We start from the raw sequence: 23,416 nt of genomic DNA, 5'->3' as shown, positions 1-23,416 counted from the left end.
CTCATGATTTTATTTGTGCAAAGCAGTTAATTTGCAGCTAGCTAGCTAGCTTGTAGCGCTATAGCGATTGCACATATTTGTTGAAAGATGTGGCATTCATCTTGTGCAAAGCTATCTGTTCTTGTGATACTTTGTTTATTTAGTGGTATCACTGGTCAAGGTGAGTAGCTAGTACACAAAATCACACAATCTAGCTAGATCTAGCTTTTGATCCGCCCCATCTTTGGAAGCATTGCACCAGAGCACTATCTATTATCAGTCAGCTCAGATCAATGCAGTCACACTTTACATTTCATTTTATACAGTTTTGCCAGTGGTGACGCCATCTGAACAATTTGTCCGGAATGGAGGTGGACCCCTCACAGTGAGCTGCAACACTGGAAGTCTTGCAACTGAGGATCAAATACAATGGATAAAACTGAATAGTGCTGACTTAGAGGCTTTCCAGATGGCAAGTTCTACTGAGTGTGTTTCAGCGATGTCTAGTGGTAGTGGTGATGGTGACAAAGGAAGCACTGGCTCTGGCTCTGGCTCTGGCACTGGCTCTGGCTCTGGCACTGGCTCTGGCACAGGCTCTCCGCCCAGCAGCAGTGGATCTGGGAGTGCGCTTGGATTAGGCAGTGGATCTGGGAGTATGCTCGGCTCTGGCTCTGGCTCTGGTACTGGCTCTGGCTCTGGCTCTGGCACTGGCTCTGGCACTGGCTCTCCACCCAACAACAGCGGATCTGGGAGTGCGCTTGGATCGAGCAGCAGATCTGGGAGTATGCTCGGCTCTGGTTCTGGCTCTGTCACAAACTCTCCACCCAACAACAGCGGATCTGGGAGTGCGCTTGGATCGAGCAGCAGATCTGGGAGTATGCTCGGCTCTGGTTCTGGCTCTGTCACAAACTCTACTGCTTCACCAATTCTGCCCTCCTTTTTGGCAAATGGTTCAGTAGTTACTATAGGGAGCAATTTGACTTTCAATTCCACAAATTTTGGAGATGAGGGATACTATGTGTGCGTTGTATCTCTTCCTGATAGGATTTGCTACTCTGAAAATTTCAGCCTAACAGGTATGTAAAGTCTTGCATTTAATTGTAATGGACTGTATCATGCATAACATGACAATCCTATATGCATATTTTGATATGAACAAAAAATATAAGCCTTTGCCTGCTAGGTTTTCCTTGCATGCATGCCAATATGCATCCACTATAGGTATTGCATATAAGAAAGAGTATAAGTATACATCACTAAGGTGATTAATTTGTGGATCTCTCGCTATCTTGCATTGCATAGACAGTGGATACTTAATTGCTTCTAATATATCCCACTTGGCCTCTGTATCATAGCAACTAGGCAGGTTGTAACTTCCATGAACTCCCAGCCCCCGAGCACATTCCTCATAAACTTTCCAGCTTGCCTCGAGCACACACTGTTAATTTTAATGATGTTAGTGAAGCGTGGGACTAGTTCGCTGTACATGGCAAGGGCATGACAGATGAGTGGGGCTCGGTAGATACCAGGAAAGGTAGAACAATGGGGCTCCCACAAGCTTATCGTTTTAGTCTTTGTAGACACTGTATTTTATATAGATGACTATAACCAAGGTGAGGTAGCTGGGGTAGCAAGCATTTTTCTTTCTCATAGGTACACTTATTGCACACTTATTGTCTCTCCATTAGAAATTTATGGCGACGTAAACCATTCATTCTTTGCCTTGAGGCTTACCCTCGGCCTCGAAGGTCGAACTGCCATTAATTCTGATGCAGTGGCCACTCTCATTTTAACATGTAAATGACCACATTCTTTAGTTTCCCCTGGTGACCTATCTGTGAATGCCACACCCTTCAACGTGGTAAATTTCGGTGAGGATGTCAACCTCACTTGCTCTGCTCGTGGTGGACCCAATAATGTGTACCAATGGCTGAGAAATGGAATGAACACTACTATAAGGAGTCAACCCACACTATCTATCTTTCTAGCTGATGCTAGTGATGGAGGCGAGTACACCTGTGTTGTCAGCAACGCTGCCGGCATTAGCAACGCTAGTCTCACACTGTACATTCAACCATACATTGTAACTCATCCACAACAAATACTAGCAACTGTCCCAGAATCAGTTTCATTTACTTGCGAGGCCTTGGGATTCCCTGCACCTAGCTATCGATGGGACAAGATTGGTGATCCCGAGTTTAAACGCTTTACACAAAATCTCACCTTCAATTCTGTAAATTTTGGTAATGAAGGATTATACCAATGTGTTGCTTCAGTCATAGTGGACATGATCAATTACACTGCAAAGTCTAATCAAGGAGAATTGCTATGTGAGTGTTATGTAACTGTTTGTGAAGCTTACAAAGTACTGTAGGTTTGGAATCCTTCAGTTCTGTGCATGTTGCTTTTGATAATGCATGGTGTACTTAGTGCATGGATTCTGTTTCTTTAGAATGTTAGTCTTGATTGATAATTACTTCTATATAGTGACTCCTGGTGAAGTAATGATTGACGCAAGTCCATCTAGTGTTGGTATGCTGAATGAAAATGTCACACTAACTTGCTCTGCAAGTGGTGGAATTGATAACTTCCAGTGGCAAAGAAACGGAATCAATCTTCCTGGAGAAATGCAGTCTACACTATTTCTCACTTCAGTTAATGCTAGTGATGGAGGAGAGTACACTTGTGTTGTCGGTAATGCAGCTGGTAATGGCAGTACCAATTTCACTCTCTACATTCATCCATACATTGTGACTAATCCACAACGTCAGCTACTTCGAACTGTGGCTAGCAATGCAACATTTACCTGTGAAGCTTCTGCGTTCCCTGCACCTGACTATCGTTGGGACAAAGTTGGAGATGTGCAGTTCGATAATCTTGACCGCTTTAGACAAAACTTCTCCTTTAATCCTATTGTTTTTGGCAATGAAGGCAACTACGTATGTGTTGCTTCAATCATTGTGGACAATATCAACTACACGAAAAAATCTAAACCAGGAGAGCTCATTTGTAAGTTCAATAGCATTTTAGCTATGAACTTTAAGAGTATACATAAATGCATCCATTTAATTGCAGTATCACCTGAGACTAGTGTGTCTATCACACCTAGTATGTCTAGAACAGTTCAAAGAGACACTCAAACGTTCACCTGCTCTGCCATGGGTGGTCCTGGAAACATGTTCTCATGGAGGAGACTGTACGATAACGAAATTGTGGGGGACATGTCTAATCTAACTGTGAATGTGAGTGGAGCCACAGACGGTGGGCAGTACAAGTGTGAAGTCACCAACATAGCAGGCAGTGATTCTGATAATACTACTGTATACGGTGAGTGTTAAACGAAACGTTTCACTTATAGGTATGGTCTATGTTTTTAACTGTTCGTCCATCTACAGTTGGTCCGATTATTGACACTCCCCCTTTATCTGTGAATGTGAGCTTCTCTGAATCATCCACTTTCACCTGTTCGGCCAGTGGATTTCCGGTACCTACCATCATCTGGGTCCACAACGGAACACAGGTGAGCTAACTGATTCATTGGTACATCATCAATTTGTCTTGCATGGTGCATGTGATTCTTCAGAATCGGGATGATGAGAATCGCACTACTGTGTTATGTACCATGGGAGACAGATCTGTGACAAGCACCCTCACCATCAACATGGCTATGGTTAATGACTCTGGGGAGTACGTCTGCAATGCTAGTAGTCCAAACTATGACACTGTGTCAACGGACCCTGTTATTTTATTGGTACAAGGTAACCCACCCAATGTTTACCAGTGCAAGTGTTTTATAGTTATTCACAACTATTCACAACAGTTCCCCCTGGAACTGAGTAACAGTTCCGTCAACAAATTAATCAGCCACTAGGGCTAGCTGTTTGTGTACACATGAACCATCTAGTCGTGAATACTGTTCTCTGTATCACATGTTGTGACTATACTTGGTATGTGAGAATCCTCAGGCCTGTGAATTTGATTGCTTAACGGAGGAGGCCAAACAGTTTAGAATGATTGCGAGAGGAGTTGTATAGAGAGTAAATGCATGCTTCCTTAAGGTATATAAAAAATGTTGTTTATCTTTTGGTGTCAGTGCCTGCCTGTTCAAGGAAGTATTCAATACTACAGATGTTAGGTTATGCTCTTGTACAAATTCACAGTTTATGTTTGTACACATTCAATTTCAGCAACTCCCGAAAGACCACAGAATGTGACAGCTGTAGAAGTGACAACAACTAGTGTGATATTGGAGTGGGTGGAGCCTCATGACAACAATGCCCCCATCCGTGGTTACAAAGTCTCCTACACCAGACCATCTTTTCTTGGAGGGACTACCATGACTATCAACAGCACAGTGGAGACTGTAAACATCACTGGCCTACACCCTGGAGTAGCTTACTCCTTCTCAGTGGTTGCTTTCAATGACATTGGGAACAGTGCATCTGATAACGTCATGGTCACTACTGTGGAAACAGGTATGCCATCTTACTTATAAGCAACAAGGCACTTCAACGCACTGCAGATAGATCTATTGTAACCTAGCTGTCAAGTTACATAATTAGGAAATACTTTATTACGTTCACAGTCCCTACAAACCCTCCTGAGAATGTAATGATCACTGTGCTATCATCCACTGAGATCCAAGTGAACTGGACTGAAGTTCCCATGGTGCATCGAAATGGAATAATCACCACATATGAAGTGATGTACGAACCACTGATGACGTTTGATGTACTCACTGCAGCCAGAGTGAACACTACAAATATTTCTACTGTTCTTACTGGACTGGAAGAGAATTTAGAGTACAATGTTTCCGTGAGAGCTTATACAAGTGTGGGCCCTGGACCTTATAGCCCAGAGGATATGGAAATTACTTTTGAAGATGGTCGGTCGATAATGATTAAATTAATTATAATAATAATGTGCTTTTTAATTCAATGCAGCTCCTGCTAGTCCACCTCAGAATGTGACGGCTACTGTGTTGTCCTCTACTGAGATCCAAGTGAACTGGACTGAAGTTGCTGAGATAGACCAGAATGGAATCATCACTGAATACGAAGTCATGTATGAGCCACTAATGACATTTGGTGTGCTCAATACAACAACAATAAGAACAATGAACTTATTTACTGTTCTCTATGAGCTGGAAGAGTACGTGGAGTACAACATCTCAGTGAGAGCATACACACAGGTGGGACCAGGACCATACAGTGTCGGTACTATGAACATAACATTTGAAGATGGTGAGTTAAAATTAACTATGGACACATTTAAATTTACCATTTGCACTTTCACTATAATTGCAGTGCCAAGTTCTTCACCTAGTAATGTTAGTCCTACGGCAGTGTCTTCCACTGAGATCAGTGTGATGTGGCAAGAAGTTGCAGCAATTGACCGAAATGGAAACATCACTCAGTATGAAATAACGTACAATAGAGAGTTTGAGAATCAAAGTAACATCACTGATGGAGACGCACGAAGTTTCATTATCACTGGATTGGACAAGTTTGCAAACTACAGTATCTCGGTGAGAGCTTACACCGGTGTGGGACCTGGACCCTATAGTCCAATTGCAGTGGAAGCTACTGACGAAGATAGTAAGTTGAGAATGGACTATCGTTTACCCCTTGTAGTAAATACTGCAATGTTATGGTCACTGAGTGTACAGAGTAGACTATGGGGTCAAGTAGGCAGTTCCTTAGCGTCATGAATAATTTTTATGTCCAGGAGCTAAATTATGGCGTGTGCGTTGTAAGTCAATATGCTTTATGGGTCCATAGGGATCGATAGCTTTTGCAGCTCAATATTTGCTAAAAGGATTGGTGCAGCGACGTTCATCACACTCGAAGCTAGACTCGTCACCAGTTAATGTCTGAAAAATAGGCCAGTAAGTGATTGTATAATAATCACTCAAATATTCACTAAAAAAAACCGAATTTCGGAGAAAAGCTCACTAAAAGGTGTACGTTACAGTACGTATATGGATGCTTACGCTCGAAGAAACCCTTGTTCTAAGTAAGTACATGCTCGTGTATGGCAAGTGCTGCCCTTTGTGTTTGATTACAGGTTATGCTTCCTTCAACAACAAGAGTGCCCCAAAAATATCACTCTTGTCTATTGTCCTTATGTTAGGTCCTTCAAATCGGACTGTCATGGCTGCTGTTTTAACCCTTTCTTGCATGTGGATGCTCTGCCTGACCAGCATCCTAAAGACTACCACTTAATTTATTCTACACTTGACAGCGGGGGATCCATAGGCAGGGTGTCATACAGGGGTGGGATTTCCCCCCCTAAAATTTGCATTCAGGTACTAGTTTGGGTACGTACATAGCTCAATTTTACATACTAACAAGGTATTGAAATAACAGTCGACCTTTTTTAGCAACATTTTCTAGTTACTTTTCTTATTTCCCCCCTCTACTTCAAAATCCTGTATGACACCCTGAATTAGGGATCCCAGGGTGCCACGGATCCCCCTTTCAGTCTACATGTAGCTATTATGCATGGCTTTACTGCAGCTACCAGCTTGCTAATAATCAGCTTGATTCAATGATTTTACCTGTTGTTTTGATGCCAAAAGAGTGTTCAAGGCTGGACTGTTTGTAGCAGCTCTACGCAAGTCTACAAGGGGACTTCCCTTGGCTGAGAATGGGATTTCCCCACACAACGTGTAACCAGAAGTAGGCGTAACCCCCACAAATTTAGCTCTCCACGCAACTTTCACTGTGCACTCAGAGAGAGAGAGAGAGAGAGAGAGAGAGAGAGAGAGAGAGAGAGAGAGAGAACCTTTGACATAATGTCAATAATAGGCAGATCTAACCCTATGCCAAACCTCCATTGGAGTTAAGAGATCTAGAATCTTGTAACATATCTGCGTTATACAGTAAAGAATTTGTTCTTCGTGACAAAAAAACATTTTTAAGAGGCATTTGCTGTAGATCAAATTTTATTATTGAGCATGTTTCATGTATAGGGGATGTTTACAAGTCTTCATACGTTTTATTTTACAGCTAGGGCTTACACTTTTGGTTCATGCGTACGATGACATTAAATTATATATCGGTAATACTTGAAATTTAAAGATGCTGCCAAACGTACTTGTAGTTTCTTCTAGAGGTAGAATGTGTTAAAGGCATAATTATTTGGCTCCAAACGAATGCCCTCTGAATGCAGCTCCTGCCAGTCCTCCTCAGAATGTGATGACTACTGTGTTATCTTCCACTGAGATTCTGGTCAATTGGACTGAAGTTTCTGAGATAGACCAGAATGGATTGATCGTTACATATGAAGTAATGTATGACCCGCTAATGACGTTCAATGGGATGCTCAACAGAATCACAGTCAACACAACAAATTTGTCCATCACTCTCAACAGCCTACAAGAATATGTAGAGTATAACATCTCAGTGAGAGCGTACACCAATGTGGGACCTGGACCTTACAATGTGGGGATTATCAATAGGACGCTTGAGAATGGTGAGTTCATTAGTGTCAACTATAATAAGGTGATTATGATAATATTCCACATACGTAGCTCCTTCTGGTTCACCAACAATTAATAGGGTCATATCACTGTCACCCACCGAGATCCAAGTTACATGGATTGCAGTTCCTGAAATAGAACAGAATGGAGTCATCACTCATTATGAAGTGTTGTACAAGAGTACTTTAGATTTCACTATTGGAAGTGTTTCCACTATGGATGGAGATACATTCACTGCAAACATTACCGAGCTGGAAGAATCTGTTGTGTACAATATAACTGTGAGAGCTTACACTGAGGTTGGGCCCGGACCCTTCAGTGAAGTAGCCATGGAAACGACAGGAGGGGCAGGTGAGTGTCGCCATTGAGTGTAGTTGAAACTGGTAAGATAGTATGCTATCTAATGTTTCGTAACATTCTACAGCTCCTGCTAGCCCACCTCAGAATGTGACGGCTACTGTGTTGTCCTCTACTGAGATCCAATTGAACTGGACTGAAGTTTCAGAGATAGACCGGAATGGAATCATTACTGAATACGAAGTCATGTATGAGCCACTGATGACATTTGGTGTGCTCAATACAACAACAATAAGAACAATGAACTTGTTTACTGTTCTCTATGAGCTGGAAGAGTATGTGGAGTATAACATATCAGTGAGAGCGTACACTAATGACGGAGCTGGACCCTACAGTGTAGGGATTGTCAGGAGAACATTCGAGGATGGTGAGTTAACAGTCTAACTATAATTATAACCCTTTTATTGTCTGTTTCCCCCTGTCTAACTATGCAGCGCCAAGTTCTTCACCTATTGATGTTAATGCCATTTCCGTGTCCTCCACTGAGATCAGAGTGACATGGGAAGAAGTTGCAGCAATTGACCAGAACGGAAACATCACTATGTATGAAGTGATGTACAATGGAGAGTTTGATCTAATGAATCAAAGTAACTTTACTAACGGCAACATGCAAGATTTCACTATTTCTGGATTGGACGAGTTTTCTGACTACAACATCTCAGTGAGAGCTTACACCAGTGTGGGACCAGGACCTTACAGTGATGCAGAGAGGGAAATGACAGATGAAGATGGTGAGGTTTATTTTAATCACCTGTGTGAGTTGCATTATGTTTTGTTCGGTACAGTTCCAGCCAGTCCACCTCAAAATGTCACAGCTTCTGTGCTATCTTCCACTGAAATCGAAGTGAACTGGACAGAAATTCCTGAAATGGAACAGAATGGAATCATCACTGAATACGAAGTCATGTATGAACCACTGATGACCTTTGGTGGCGTGCTTACTACAATAACAGTCAACACTACAAACATGTTCGTAACTTTGACTGGTCTGCAGGAGTATGTGGTGTACAACATCTCGGTGAGAGCTTACACTAGTGTTGGATCAGGTCCTTACAGTGTGGAGATTGTTAGGAGAACTCAGGAAGACGGTTAGAAACAGCTAGTGTAAACCTGAAAATTAATAATTTCCACTCTACAGTGCCTGGCTCTTCTCCCAGGAACCTCCAAGTGATAGCAACAGGACCTACCTCTCTCAATCTTTCATGGGAGCCACCAGTAGAGATGGACATCAATGGCATTCTCACCAACTACACAATCGAGTACTACATAACTGAGGAGGAAAACAGTTCTCATGATGTTATGTTGGTCTCTAGTGCAACATTCACTATTTTACTAGAAAATCTTAACAACTTCACTATCTATAATGTATCTGTCTCGGCTAACACAGTGATAGGCAGAGGTCCTATAACTGAGAGGACTCAACGTACCGACGAAAATGGTACGTTCTACTAATTATTTGCCCAAATGTGCCTATTTAGATTATGATTATAATTTCAGTTCCTGGTGAGGCTCCTCAAAATATTGCTGTGAACAGCGAATCATCGACTAGTATACGAGTCGAATGGGACCCTCCACGAGAAGATTTTCAGTTTGGGATCATTCGATCCTATATTGTGCTGTACAGAGTCACGGAAACAGGCTCAGCAATGACGATCAATGTGGTCAATCGCTCACTAATTATTGAGAGCTTGATGGAATTCACCAACTACTCTGTGGAGGTTGCAGCTGTGACAGTGGGAGAAGGACCTTACAGTGATCCTGTCACTGTGGTAACAGATCAAGACAGTAAGTTAATTTTGATGCTCATAATAATTTTATCTTTACCCCTCCAGTTCCTGGAGTTGTCGCCCGGCCACCAGATAATCAATCCATAATATCACCTTTCTCGGCCAATGTTTCCTGGACTCCACCTGTTGACCCAAATGGTATCATCAGACAGTACACTGTAAACTATTTCATTGTGTCCAATGATACAATGAGCACCCGGAGACGAAGGCAGGCCCCAGTGCCAACTCTCATTGATCCCGTTTGTGTGGTTGGAGGTATGGAGAACATCAATAGGAACATCACTGTTACTGGGGAACTTACTTTTGCCATTTTAGAAAGCCTCAGTGAGTACTATTAGTATTGTGCACGTAAGGTGATACACTATTTCTATAGCTCCTTATACTGTGTACGAGTTCAGAGTGCAAGCAGAGACTTCTATAGGGCCTGGAAACTTTTCTCTGCCGAGGTCATTTTGTACACCTGAAGATGGTGAGTTCTTCTCCTAGCAATTCATCTTATTACCATGTTCGTATTTACAGTACCGACTGAGCCAAGAAGTCTGTCAGTCCAAACACTTAGCTCCACCTCTTTTGAAGTCACCTGGGAGTCACCTCGGTGCAACTTTGGGGACCGTACTGGCTACAATGTAAGAATGCAGTATGGTCATCTTGCTAAAATACGAGTATGTACATAGTTATAGCGTTCTCATGTACAAATATAGTTTTTGCTGATTGGTAACTTAATTTTATGTACAGGTTTCACATGATCCGATACTGGGCAACTTTGATCCATTGGGAACTGTTGGGACCCTGAGCAATCCATCCATCCGGAGTGACTCTAATGCAGGCAGTGTTATAATCACAGGACTGTCTCCCTTCACCAACTACACTGTCAGCATATGTGCATTGACCTCTGTTGGATGTGGCAACATATCTTCAAACACTGCTCAAACTAATGAAGATGGTACGTTATCACTCGATGCTGTAAATATATTTATTTCCATCCATTTTGTCTATATTTAGCTCCTGAGCCGGTATCCAGTCTGGGTATCACATCAACTCGTAGAAATGGTAGCAGCAACAGAATTACTATTATGGTCACCTGGAGGAGACCATCGGAGAGAAATGGACCATACAGATACATGCTAAACTACACTGCTGATCAGTCCTCTCCTTACCCCGTTACTAGGAGTAATAGCACTGCTAGTAGTTCTATTAACTTGGCAGGAGATGATCAGAGCTACTCTGTGCCCAGTCTCCCATTTGCTGACTTTACAGTGAACTTGTATGCTTACAATATCAGGAGAGGAGTTGGGTTTAAAAGTACTGTGATGTCTCTTACAGAAAAGACTACATCAATTGGTGAGTAGACTACATTAAGTCGTTGGAAATTGTATCATTATTTACTTTTGTGCTTACAGAACCTACCAATGTTTTAAACCTTGTTGGTACAACCACAAGCCACCAGTCATTTCAAGTGAATTGGGATATTCCACAATTTCCGAACTCTGAAATAACGAACTATATTATCTACTATACAGTAGCAAGTGCTATCCAAGATATCCCTATCAATGATAGTGGATACACTTTTGTCAATCAGACGACTGGCACAAGTTATGATGTAACGAACCTTGATCCGTTCACCAACTACACTGTTCATGTTAGAGCAATTGGCAATCCGAACCTGCAAGGTTCAGTTGTGGAGGAAATACTTGTACGAACCAATATCACCAATCCTTCGGCCGTTGTGAACCTAACAGCAGAAGGTAGTTCATCTACAGAAATTATAGTCACATGGAACCCTCCCACTAAACCTAATGGTCCGATCTCACACTACATAGTGTACTATACAAGAGGGAATACTTCTCAAACAGGTACTATCTCTAGTTCTGGGTACGAACAACAGATGACAACTGGAACAATGTTCACAATTAAACAACTTAACCCATTTACGTACTACCAAATTCATGTTCAACCATTTGTAACCGAGATGCCATATGTTTTGGATGGAATGATAGATATTGAGATTGTGAACAGGACTTTTAGTGCTGTACCTGACTTTACTCCAACTCCGGGACAAATTGCAACATCAGAACCAACTCACGAAGTTATACACGTCCTTATTCCAGACCCTATGCAGATCAATACTGGACAAGTAATGTGAGTTTCTTAATGTGTCTTTTATGTATATACATGAATGTAGTATAGCAGTATATCAAACCAGAAAAATGTGACCCCCTTGTATAACTATAATGATTATTGGCTTGCTTCTTGCTAAATCTCGTAAGTATTATTATGTTGATGCCTAAAAGCTTCTGCTTTTAACACCTAAGTTGTTTAATGTGTCAATTGCAGTTTTGTGGCTGTGGTGGTAGTGAAGAATCCACCTGTGGATTTTGATCAAACAAGTTACACCAGTACTCGGCCTTATAATCCCATCCAACCTGAAACAAATTACATCACAGCTGCTTGGAATGAGAATGACGTCAGAGCTGGTCAAGTTCCCAATAGCTTTAATGTGGGAGATGGGATGATGAAAATTGTCGGTAGTATGACGTATATTAATGCAAATCTGGATTCCAACACAGACTATGCAGTGTTTGTTAGATTTGATATTGCTGCTGATGATAATATGAATACATTGTATGTATATTCTGAGACTCTTGTGACAAAAACAGGTCAGTTTTTAAAAATGCATTTGTTGTACGTTTTTTATACATGCTTTTTTTTTTATTCCAGCTCTTCCATTTAGTGTTCCAGGTCTTGCGATTGGCATGCTTATTATCATAGCTGTGATTGTGGTAGTGGTTATTGTTGCTATCATCTTCTTCATGCGATTCAGAAAGTACATATCATTAGTCAAATAATTATGTGTGTTTATATAAATTGACTCTCCCCTACAGGAGAAAAGGCCTTCTGGAGATTCACACGTCTGGGAATACTTCTCAGGGCTTATCTCTACAGGATACCTCAGTTAGCAAAAGGGGCGAGGCTGCTCAACCTGTTTCCTTCTCTAACATCATTGAGAACCCCTTCACAGCTCAACAGCACAGTAAGTTGTGTTACTAATATCCATCACTTTGAATGTAAGGCAGAGTCTTAGAGTGATGGACCACTCTATAACAATTAATGATGATTTGCTCCCACTATAGCGGGAACACACGATCCTATAAAAGTGGCCAATTTTCCTAACCATGTGCGGAACCTTCACGCCAATGACGACTACCTATTCACTGAGGAATACTCTGTACGTTGATTGTCACTAAATCACACAAAACATCAATACTTTCCTGCAGAGTGTTGAGCCTGACCACTCTCCCACAACAGAGGCCACCAGAAGACCTGTCAACATATCCAAGAACAGATATGCCAACATCACTGCATGTATGTATAGTTAAAGTGTTACAGAACTACACTTCTTGATTGGGGTACTGTATACATATTATTTTGATCACTATAGTTGTTGTTTTTTCACACAGATGATCACTCTCGAGTTAAACTGCAGGTCATTCCTGATGAAGATGGATCTGACTACATTAATGCGAACTTTATGGATGTATGCTTGACTAATTTTGAAGTTTGTCTCACTTTGCAATTCACTTTACTTTTCCCCCATTCAGGGATATCGAAGCACCAACGCTTTGATTGCTGCACAAGGTTAGGTTTGAGAATGGTTTGTATAGTTTCACTTCACTCTACATAACTTCCATTATGCAGGTCCTGTACCATCTTCCGTTGATGATTTTTGGAGGATGGTTTGGGAGCAAGGAGCTGCTACTATTGTGATGGTCACGAACCTTGAAGAAAAAGGAAGGGTAAGAATAACACTGCTTTGTAAGCTTAATATTGAAATGTGTATGATCAAAGAACACCTGTACGATGCAATCCCTATATAGTGAGGCTACAATTGAGTAAAGTTTTAGACACCAATACTCGCTTAGACATGGTGTATCTCTTGTTTTTAGGTCAAGTGCCACAAGTATTGGCCTGACGACAAACCAGTGGTACATGGAGATATCCGCATCCAATGTCAGGAGACACTCTCATTGGCAGACTACGTCATTCGTACCTTCTCTCTCACCCGATCCAACTCAAAAGAAGAGAGAATTATTCGCCAGTACCACTATACTGTGTGGCCTGATCACGGTGTTCCCGAATATCCCACTCCATTGCTCCACTTTGTGCGAAAAGTAACCTCCACCAACCCGACTAACGCTGGTCCTATCGTTGTCCACTGCAGTGCTGGTGTAGGAAGGACTGGCACGTTCATCACTCTGTTTTCTCAGCTGAAACAGATAAAGGTGGAGAACTGTGTGGATGTCTTTGGATTTGTACACTCTATGAGAAGAAGGAGGTGCTACATGGTCCAAACCGAGGTAAATTTGTTATAGTATAATACTGGGAATATATTATTTTGAAAGTGTATTGCAAACCTTGAATAGCTTATATACAAACAACTATTATTGTATATGCACACTTTGTGTCCTATACACACAGCCCCAGTATATCTTCCTCCACGATGCCCTTCTCGAGGCAATTGAGTGTGGCATCACCGAGGTACCGGCAAGAGATCTGTTGAAACAGTACCGAAAGTTGGGCTCAGTGGAGCCTGGTAAGGAGGACACAGGGCTGGCCATTGAGTTTAAGAAGCTGAAGAGTACTATTCACTTCACAATCACCAACAGTGTTGGCACCCTTCCAACTAGCAAGAGGAAGAACCGATACACTGACACCCTGCCGTGTAAGTAAATGTATGACTTTTCTCTGTGCTACTCAACAGTCATTGTATACCTATGAGTTTTTTGTTACCTGCACTTCCTTGGTGGATTTACCTCTGCAGACGATAAGTCTCGTTGCCGACTTAGTACAATTCCTGGAGAAACTGGATCTGACTACATCAATGCTAGCCATATTAATGTGAGCACATGCAAGCTATCTTATAGATTTATACCTTGCAACAATTGAATTCAATATACATACACAGGGCTACCACAAGCGTAATGCCTTCATAGCCACACAAGGGCCTCTTCCAGACACATCGGATGACTTCTGGAGGATGATTTGGGAGCAGAATTGTGCCACCATTGTGATGCTCACCAAAGAGAGGGAAGGGGGGAAGGCCAAATGTCATCGGTACTGGCCTGAGAGTGGGGCAGGCAGTTTTGCCTACCTCCAGGTGATCCTTCATGCTGTCAACGAGTACCCAGACTATATCCTTAGAGAGCTCAAAATTGTGGACACACGAGTAAGTTATAATTTTCATCATTGGCAATCTGCATAGAATTTCTGTGTTGATGACTGGCGCCAAACTCCTTTTTCCACTGTATAATTATAGGATGGGTCAAGTCTGCCAGTGAAGCACTTCCAATACACTGGGTGGCCAGAGGAGGGAGTGCCTGACAGCGGGTCAGGGTTCATCGACCTTATTGGTCAGGTGCAGAAATGGCAGAGGAGCTCTGGAGACAAGCCAATTGTGGCCCACTGCAGTGGAGGAACTGGACGCACGGGAACCTTTATTGCTGTCAGTATCCTCCTGGAGAGGCTCAAGACAGAGGGGACGGTGGACGTGTTTCAGACAGTCCGAGCTCTCCGACTGCAGAGGCCAGAGATGGTGCGGACTGTGGTAAGTATATAGTCTGTGTATAATTATTACATTTTATTACAATTCCCATTAAATTAAATTTTATTGAGCATCATAATTATCATCATGAATTGGATTGAGATTAACAATTGGCAGATGTCAGTGTATAGAGTCCCCATAGATACTGAAGGCTCTTTAATACAATTATACTGCATGTGTAATGTAAGTAAATAATTATAATTAGGTACATTTTGTTTTTGCTTGGATTCACAACCATGCCATGTGGCACACATTTTTTACATTGCAGCCGCAGTACGAATTCTGCTACAAGACAATATTGGAGTTTTTGGAATCGTTTGAGCTCTACTCCAATTTTAAATAAATGATTTGCCTAATACTGTATAGTATAATTATAGCTAGTAAGTATATCCATCCCTGGAACTTTTTTTTTACTTTTTAACTTTTTACACATACAGTACTGTAATTATTGTTTCCAGCCTTAAACATTTTTATTAGTTAGCAGTGTTTTCACAGTTTATATATTTATAGTATACTCTTGTCGCTATGTTTGAATTGAATTTGCACATTGTCAAGTATTAACCAAGTTAAACAACATAAGAGATAATTATTAGTAAATACCATACATATACATATCTTTTTTGAGACAAAACTAAACCTACTGTATGTAATCAGCAAAAATTGTTTTGGTTAAAAATGGATTATAATAGTGATGATTGGTAAAACTTACAGTTAAAAAAATTATACTACAATCATAATTAGTACTATTCCTACTTGAAATTAGCGTACAGTTCAAATGAATCCAAATACTCCAGAACGGTCTTGTAGACAAACTCATATTGATCCTACATGGAAAAAGGAGACATTAATTTGAAGAATTTACAGCAGTTTCAAATTGTGAAATAATCCTATACAACGTTGCATGATCTACATACCACAGTGTGCACCATCCCAGGTCTTTGTAGCCTTAGACCCCTCACAGTGTGGAATACATCCACCACCCCTTCTGTCTTGAGCCTCTCCAGGAGGATGCTGACGGCAATAAAGGTTCCCGTGCGTCCAGTCCCTCCACTGCAGTGGGCCACGATTGGCTTGTCTCCAGAGCTCCTCTGCCATTTCTGCACCTGACCAATGAGGTCGATGAACCCTGACCCGCTGTCAGGCACTCCCTCCTCTGGCCATCCAGTGTATTGGAACTGCTTCACTGGTAGACTCGACCCATCCTACAGGAAGGAAAATTTCATCACACAAAAACAAAAAAGCGGTTCACAACTTAGTGACAGAATACGTACATGTATATATTTTAAGCAATTATTCCACTACAATAATTAATTAGATACCTGATTCTGCTCCTGCATGTACAACAGTAAGAAACTCACCTTGATATCTATGATCTTGAGCTCCCTCAGAGTGTAGTCAGGATACTCACTAACGGCATGAAGTATGACTTGCAGAGATCCATAGTTTTCAGCTCCAGTGCTGGGCCAGTAGCGATGACACTTGACCTTCCCTGCTTCTCTTTCCTGAGTGAGTATCACAATGGTAGCTGACTGCTTCTCCCACACCATCCTCCAGAAATCTTCAACAGTGTCCGGGAGTGGAGCCTGCGTGGCTATGAATGCACACCGCTTATGATACCCCTGTGTATTGAACAGATGCCAAGACTTAGTTTACATGGGTTATGTAATAATAATATAGAATATGCATGACATAATTATACTCAATGATCAACTCACCGTAACAATAATATAGAATATGCATGACATAATTATACTCAATGATCAACTCACCGCAATGAGATTGGCATTGATGTAGTCCGAGCCATCTACCCCAGGAATGAAACTCAATCGACACCTTGTGCTGTCATCTGTTGGTAATGCATTGGTACAAGTTAAGCTCATTATGCCAATTCACATGCACAAACCCTAATTCTATGGTTTTGGATACAGAGTTAGCAGAATTATGACATGGCATGCAGAGATATACTACTAACATAATTATCGTATAATGGGAAAATTTGACAAGTATTATAATTATTTGGAAAATGAGCTATTTGAACCAAAATTAATTGCTTGTTTTAATTTGAAGTCTCAGGTGTGGCTACTATATACGACCCACCAGTAAACTTTAATTTGGCGGTTCAAAATTCAATGCTCGCCAATTTTTCCCGTTATAAAGTATCTCACATGGGATCATTTCAGCATTGGCATATCTGTTTTTGAACTTGTTGATGTTCAGAGTGCCAACGTTCTTGGTAGGACGACGATGAATGGTCCCGTCTAAATTGTCAAACTCCACTTCCAGCTTAGTTAGACCAAGAGTACTGTCCAGTGCACCAAGTTTCTTGTACTGCTCCTTGAGATCTCTGGCCGCTACCTCATGCACACCACATTCCACCGCCTCCAATAGCGCATCATGGGCAAAGACATACTGGAGCTAGATTTGCACACACATAAGAGAGTAAAGAACAAATAAATAACTCATATGCACACGAACGAACATAATGCAATTACCTCTGTCTGCACCATACAGCAGCGATTGTATCTCATTGATCTTACAAATCCAAATAGGTCAATCTTGTGCTCCATTCGAATCATTTTGAGCTGAGAAAACAGTGTGATGAACGTGCCAGTCCTTCCTACACCAGCACTGCAGTGGACCACGATGGGCCCAGCGTTAGTTGGGTTGGTGGAGGTCACTTTTCGCACAAAGTGGAGCAAAGGAGTGGGGTTATCAGGAACACCATGATCGGGCCACACAGTGTAGTGAAACTGTGTAAGTATACGCTCCTCTTTGGAGTCCTTTTTCTGTACGGAGAAGGTCCTTACAGTGTAGTCGGCTAGAGTGAGAATCTCTTGGATGTGTACTTGAATACCACCATATTCACACCCCCGGTCATCAGGCCAGTACTGGTGGCACTTAATCTGCACGAATTGTGAATGATGTAGTCAATGTATGCCAAAACAAGTGGTATTGGAAACTCAACCTATACGTATTCTTATGGCTGACGATTAATAGTATATGGCTAAGAGTGCAATATGGATTAATAGCATGAGTAACAAGCAATGGCAAGGATACTAATTACACGAGACGTAGCCGAGTGCTATTAACCTCTTGTTATTAGTGCTCTTATTGCACGAGAAGCCATACTATTGATTGTTAATCATTTGTGATGCAGTTTTAAAGCTGCATTTTCAGTAAAACAATTAGCCGCGGCAGTCATCAAGGCAGTAATTGCACGGCGTTAATGACGGCGTGTAATTACTGCCTTGATGACGTGCAATTACTGATACGCGATTAATCACTGTACGAATCACAGTAATAGGACAACATGCGATTATCAAATAACAAAAGCCAGCTGTGGGACATATAATTATTTGTTCACTCTATAACAAAATTAATACTTAATGATTCTGTGCATGTACCCTTCCTTTCTCCTGCAGGTTAGTAACCATGACAATCGTAGCCGCTCCTTGCTCCCACACCATCCTCCAGAAGTCATTAACAGAGTCCGGGACTGGACCCTGAGTGGCTACGAAGGCATTCGGTTGGTGGTAGCCCTATGGTTATGAGCACAACTTGATTTAGAGATAGAGCTCTACAATCAAACAAAATGAGCTACAATTTGTAGGATTTTAACTCACGTCAATGTAGTTGCCATTGATGTAGTCTGAGCCTGGCCTGTTGGGGATCTCTGACAGCCTTACACGGGAGTGATCATCTAAACACAACAATTAAGCTCTATAAAAGCACTTACGTAACAATATTAACACAGCACAAAAAATAATGGGCTGGTTTTTTAGGCAACTCACAGGATGGAATGTTGGCATATCTGTTCTTGGGAGTGTTGTAAGGGAAATGTGTGGCTTCAGTGGTAGGAGAATGGGTGGGCTCCACATTCTGAGGATAATGAACAAGGTAAAGCAACTGAATTGGTTGAGTTATAGTGACATTCTACTCACTGTATGTAATTCTCTGATTCCCATCAAACCATTTTAACTTACAGCATATTCTTCTGAAAAGAGGTAGTCATCGTTTGCGTGCATCTTGTTCACATGAGCTTTAAAATGGGACACAGGTATGGGCTCCAGAGTACCGACTGCAGGAAAAGCAAAAAGTTTATCAGATGTACATTAGCAGATTATCTTGGGATGTGGGTGGTTTAGTTTCGTACTATTAATGCACCTTACATACATGCAGGTACAGACAAGTCCGCCCAAGAAAACATAATTAAACCCACCGTGAACAAAATTGCTGATATTATGAGAAACCAAGCTTTCGTTGGCAATAGTGTATTGTCCAGATGTATCTTCGAACTCTAAATCATTCTCAGCATAACCGTGCAACTTATGCAAGTAATACTTCTTCCTAAAGAAAGACATAGTCAAAATTGGAACCCAGATTCAATAGCGACCTCAAGTGTTCTTGCCAGCAACACATATTAAAAGTAGGGAAATAAAACTCACCTGTACCACCACAATCCGATAACGACACCTATCACAGCGGCAACAATGGCTGCAATAAGAAAGAGTATGCCCACTGCAACTCCTCCTGGACTATAGCTTAGCGGTGTCATTATAACCACTTGTTGAGAGTACTGTACCAAAGGCTGGCTATTGTCCGATACTATCTCCACTCTGACCAAAAATGAGTACAAAGTATCAGCTTTTAGAGCAACATTGACATAGTTCTCCCCATTGGCAGTAGTGGTGCTTCCATCACCAACAGTGAACGAGCCTGGTATTTCGGTTGAGTTGGTCCAAGCCCCTGCAATGTAATACGGCGCTTCTGGCATGTATGGGTATGGGCCGATACCAGGATAGCCCTTTTCTAAGTCTGAATCATCATTAGGAGTTAGATCAACAACCACACCATAGAATCTGTATAAAAATTAGGAATTGTTGCATGAGGCATCATTATAATTATTATTCAAACTTTCAAAAGGAAAAATCAAAAACATGCAGTATAAATGACTACTTTCAATGTGTGATCACATCACAATGCATCACAAATAACACCTACTGTAGCGGCCCTGTGACAAAATTTGCAGAAGGAAGGTTGATGGTGATGGTGATAGCAGTTGCTTCAGGGGTGGGTTCATCCGTTGGCAGCACAATGATCGGGGGTATGGCTGAGTTAGTTCTCATAAGCACATCTCCCATGACTGGACTCTTAAGGCCTGACGCACCAACCGCTTGCACGGATATGGAGTAAAAGGTAAATGGCTTGAGACCATTAATAAGCACTTCTTCATTTTGTGGCTCTCCTAACTGAATTGATTGCGGATCGGTGTTAGATGATTCTCTGCAAAACAGGAAAATCAAATTAATTAACAGAATATCAATGAGGCCAGAGTGGGTTTTTACATAGCAGGGTCTTATGTGTTGAGCCAGTGAGTGATTGCTAATACACACCAGTCCTTATTATAACGGTCGGCAGTCGGCCCTTTACTGACCATTTAGTGCACGTGACCGTTCAATTTGCCATGTGCTCTGACAAATTAGCCCCGTCAATATTTTAGTGCTAGTACTAGTTCTGTAGCTCTGTTCTTTAAGCCTTGTACTAGTTCTAGTTCTGATAGCTCTGAAGGCTAGAAGGAGCAGGAATCTAGTTAATATTGAAAGGTGAAAGCACCATCTTGTTGAGTCACTCAAAGAAAAAACTTGTAAGCATTTTGATGGATGGCTCCACAGCTATATGTCAGGCCATCAGAGTATATGGTAGGACATTATGTCCTTTCAATTCTAAATCCTTATAATAAGCACTGCACACTACACTCACATAGCCACAATGATGATGCTTGCTGATCTACATGTTGTATGGTTGTGGATTGACCTGGCGACTCTAGTTATGTAGATATACTATAGTGGGGGGTTTACAAGATATAAACTAAACGGGAGTACTAGCTGAAAGAACTCTGGGTATGCGTATTTGATGAAGGTGGTGCATCCAGTGGGGTGCTTAAACACCCCCCTATACACGTAGACAAGATCAATGTTGTAGGTCTAGTGACTTTATTCAGTGGCGTATTTAGGAAAGGCTGGCAAAGGAAATCGTGTAATTTCCTGCGGCGAAAATTAATGTGTGGTCACGTCCATTTACACAGATTCCCACCCGTTAGCTAGAAGTTCATGATAAACTTTAGAGCTTATAGGTGTTCTGATGATTCAGTACATGTTCTCAAAACTGACTGTCTAATCTCAGAAGTTAGCTTACTGTCTATACATGTATATCTATGGCATATAATAGAAGCATCTATATCTTCTCTTCAGCAATAGGTATAGACTATAGGCAATGTAAGAGTGTCTACTGCCAGAAGGACCTTGTGAGAAAACGAAAATATTTGTCAATAGAAATCAAATAATTATTACACACACACACAAACAATGTGTCTTGTAATGTTTGATCTCTGCGGTTGCAGTTTCATTTTCGTGTACAAGAGTAGTAATACTCATACATCACATGAGAACAAGGGACTCCCCTTACCCTAACCTGTCAAGTTATAGTTCATTACTACTGTACGTAAACATTTATCGGACAGCAGCGGAATAATTATAAAGCATGCCGCTGGATGCGAGAGTGCAGTGTATGACCTGTTATATTAAAACAAGCAAAGCCTTAGGCTAACTAACTACTACAGTGCTTGGAATATACGTTAACCGGATTGTCCAGATATTTAGAATGGAAAATTAATTAAATGAAAGCACTGCTGTATTGAAATAACGAAAATTGCCTAGAAATGGTTCAGGGATATTTAGAAGCGTCCGATAAATTAGTTATACGGTATCATCAAAGGGTGAACAGTTTCGTGCATAAGGTATATAATAAATCTAGCGCAAGCACACTGCGAGCACCCTCCATAACTGGCACAAACAAAAAGACTGAAGCCCCACCTCAATGCATGAAAACACAATCTTATTTGTTTTGTACGCACCATTGAACTCCCCACTACTATTACAGGAAAAATGTGCGATATTCAATCCCCTAGACATAATATCACTAATCACCGTGACACACTGCTATTGTTCAATGTGCAGCAATTGATTGCTTGATTGCTATATATATATACGTACGTGTATACATGTAGGTAGACATGATAATAATTATATGCAGCTTCTCACCTATAATAAATATCATATCGTGTTATTGCACCATTGGGGAAACTTGGCTGGTCCCAAGTGACTCTTAAAGCTGTAGAGTTTACAGCAACTGCATTCAAATTGTTCACCGAAGTAGGAGCTGCATCGAGGAAGAAAAGAAAATCACACCTTGTACAGCGTCAAAAAAGGAAGAAGGTATGCTTATCAACTTATTTACAGGAAAATTGTCTAATGAATTAAAGCACCGCAGGTGCATGCTGATGCCTCGGGGATGTGTTAAAGCTACATAACATAAAGTACTAGCTATTGCACAGTCATGATTATCATGATGAACATTCATTTGCATTAATTTTGCTGCATGCAGGGAAACTCAAAGAGTGGGAAATGATTGACCATGATTGTTGCTGAATGCCAAAAGTACAAAGTCTAAAACTGCACCAATACAGTAGAGCCTTGCAGCTAATTTATTACCAATAGCTAGCGTTCTAGTGCAGAGCTAACTACTAAGTAGAGTAGCAACACTCCATGGACAAGATTTGCTACAAACAAGGCTGCAATGGCGAGCATAATTTTGCAAACCACGAATTAAAATATAAAAAAACGTTACTAGAAGTCTATAGAAACTCTTATATTTGCACTTCATTGATCCTTGAGCAGCTGTAGCAATCTACACAGACACACACAAACACACTACCGTATACCTCGCTTGCGCATGCTCGAGGCATAACTAGCTGACTGACAACAGAAACGCACCTATTGACACTGTGGTATTCATTGTTGTGATTTGAAGACTTGAACGGCCAGTCTTGATGTTGACAGCACTTACAGCAATAGTGTAGACAGCAGATGCCAAACCATTAAACATATAAGTTGTGGTATTCTCGCCAGTGTCACTACTATTCACAGTTCTTGAATCTACCACAGTTTCCACGTATGCCCCCATCTGTGTTCCAGTGGAATTGATGCGATAACTATAAGGGCCGCTCCTGTTGGAAGGTCTGATCCAGGATACAATGACTGAGACATTTCTGTCACTGTCGTCATTCGTTAAAGAAATGAGTACCAATGACATCACAGCAGGAGGAGCTGGAGATTAAGATCACATTATATGCAATCAATTCAAAGTTCCCAG

General features: G+C 41.3%; 2 protein-coding genes across 6 annotated transcripts in view; one reads left to right on the top strand and one right to left on the bottom strand.

The window, feature by feature from the left end:
* Window positions 1-15,759, top strand: LOC135334598 (receptor-type tyrosine-protein phosphatase F-like). Its single transcript, XM_064529850.1, has 38 exons — window positions 1-160; window positions 306-1,055; window positions 1,797-2,309; window positions 2,467-2,988; window positions 3,055-3,306; window positions 3,375-3,499; window positions 3,563-3,737; window positions 4,167-4,454; window positions 4,565-4,864; window positions 4,923-5,222; window positions 5,286-5,576; window positions 7,153-7,455; window positions 7,514-7,813; window positions 7,887-8,186; window positions 8,254-8,550; window positions 8,605-8,907; window positions 8,958-9,257; window positions 9,317-9,604; window positions 9,652-9,930; window positions 9,980-10,075; window positions 10,126-10,232; window positions 10,342-10,549; window positions 10,609-10,947; window positions 11,007-11,745; window positions 11,941-12,263; window positions 12,325-12,430; window positions 12,489-12,637; window positions 12,738-12,832; window positions 12,882-12,969; window positions 13,065-13,141; window positions 13,206-13,242; window positions 13,303-13,400; window positions 13,551-13,961; window positions 14,083-14,326; window positions 14,426-14,502; window positions 14,570-14,830; window positions 14,921-15,208; window positions 15,474-15,759. Exons 1-38 carry the CDS (start codon window positions 88-90, stop codon window positions 15,546-15,548), a joined length of 9,777 nt encoding a protein of 3,258 aa, XP_064385920.1. The 5' UTR covers window positions 1-87; the 3' UTR covers window positions 15,549-15,759.
* A 3-nt stretch (window positions 15,760-15,762) lies between these two features.
* Window positions 15,763-23,416, bottom strand: part of LOC135334596 (phosphatidylinositol phosphatase PTPRQ-like) — a 42,832-nt gene continuing 35,178 nt past the window's right edge. For all 5 annotated transcript variants that reach the window (XM_064529841.1, XM_064529843.1, XM_064529844.1 and 2 more), the window contains 15 exons: window positions 23,038-23,370; window positions 22,306-22,423; window positions 20,207-20,488; window positions 19,651-20,064; window positions 19,425-19,552; window positions 19,189-19,283; window positions 18,997-19,084; window positions 18,829-18,905; window positions 18,610-18,744; window positions 17,698-18,108; window positions 17,371-17,620; window positions 16,975-17,051; window positions 16,564-16,824; window positions 16,120-16,407; window positions 15,763-16,029 (listed from right to left, as the gene is read on the bottom strand). In XM_064529841.1, coding sequence (XP_064385911.1) covers window positions 15,955-16,029; window positions 16,120-16,407; window positions 16,564-16,824; window positions 16,975-17,051; window positions 17,371-17,620; window positions 17,698-18,108; window positions 18,610-18,744; window positions 18,829-18,905; window positions 18,997-19,084; window positions 19,189-19,283; window positions 19,425-19,552; window positions 19,651-20,064; window positions 20,207-20,488; window positions 22,306-22,423; window positions 23,038-23,370 — 3,032 coding nt within the window. In that variant the 3' untranslated portion in view covers window positions 15,763-15,954. The remainder of the gene's footprint in view (window positions 16,030-16,119; window positions 16,408-16,563; window positions 16,825-16,974; window positions 17,052-17,370; window positions 17,621-17,697; window positions 18,109-18,609; window positions 18,745-18,828; window positions 18,906-18,996; window positions 19,085-19,188; window positions 19,284-19,424; window positions 19,553-19,650; window positions 20,065-20,206; window positions 20,489-22,305; window positions 22,424-23,037; window positions 23,371-23,416) is intronic.

This window comes from Halichondria panicea, chromosome 4, assembly GCF_963675165.1.
Source record: "Halichondria panicea chromosome 4, odHalPani1.1, whole genome shotgun sequence".
NCBI classification, from domain to species: domain Eukaryota; kingdom Metazoa; phylum Porifera; class Demospongiae; order Suberitida; family Halichondriidae; genus Halichondria; species Halichondria panicea.
Note: the sequence above shows the minus strand (reverse complement) of the source record. Positions and strands in the feature narration are given on the sequence as shown.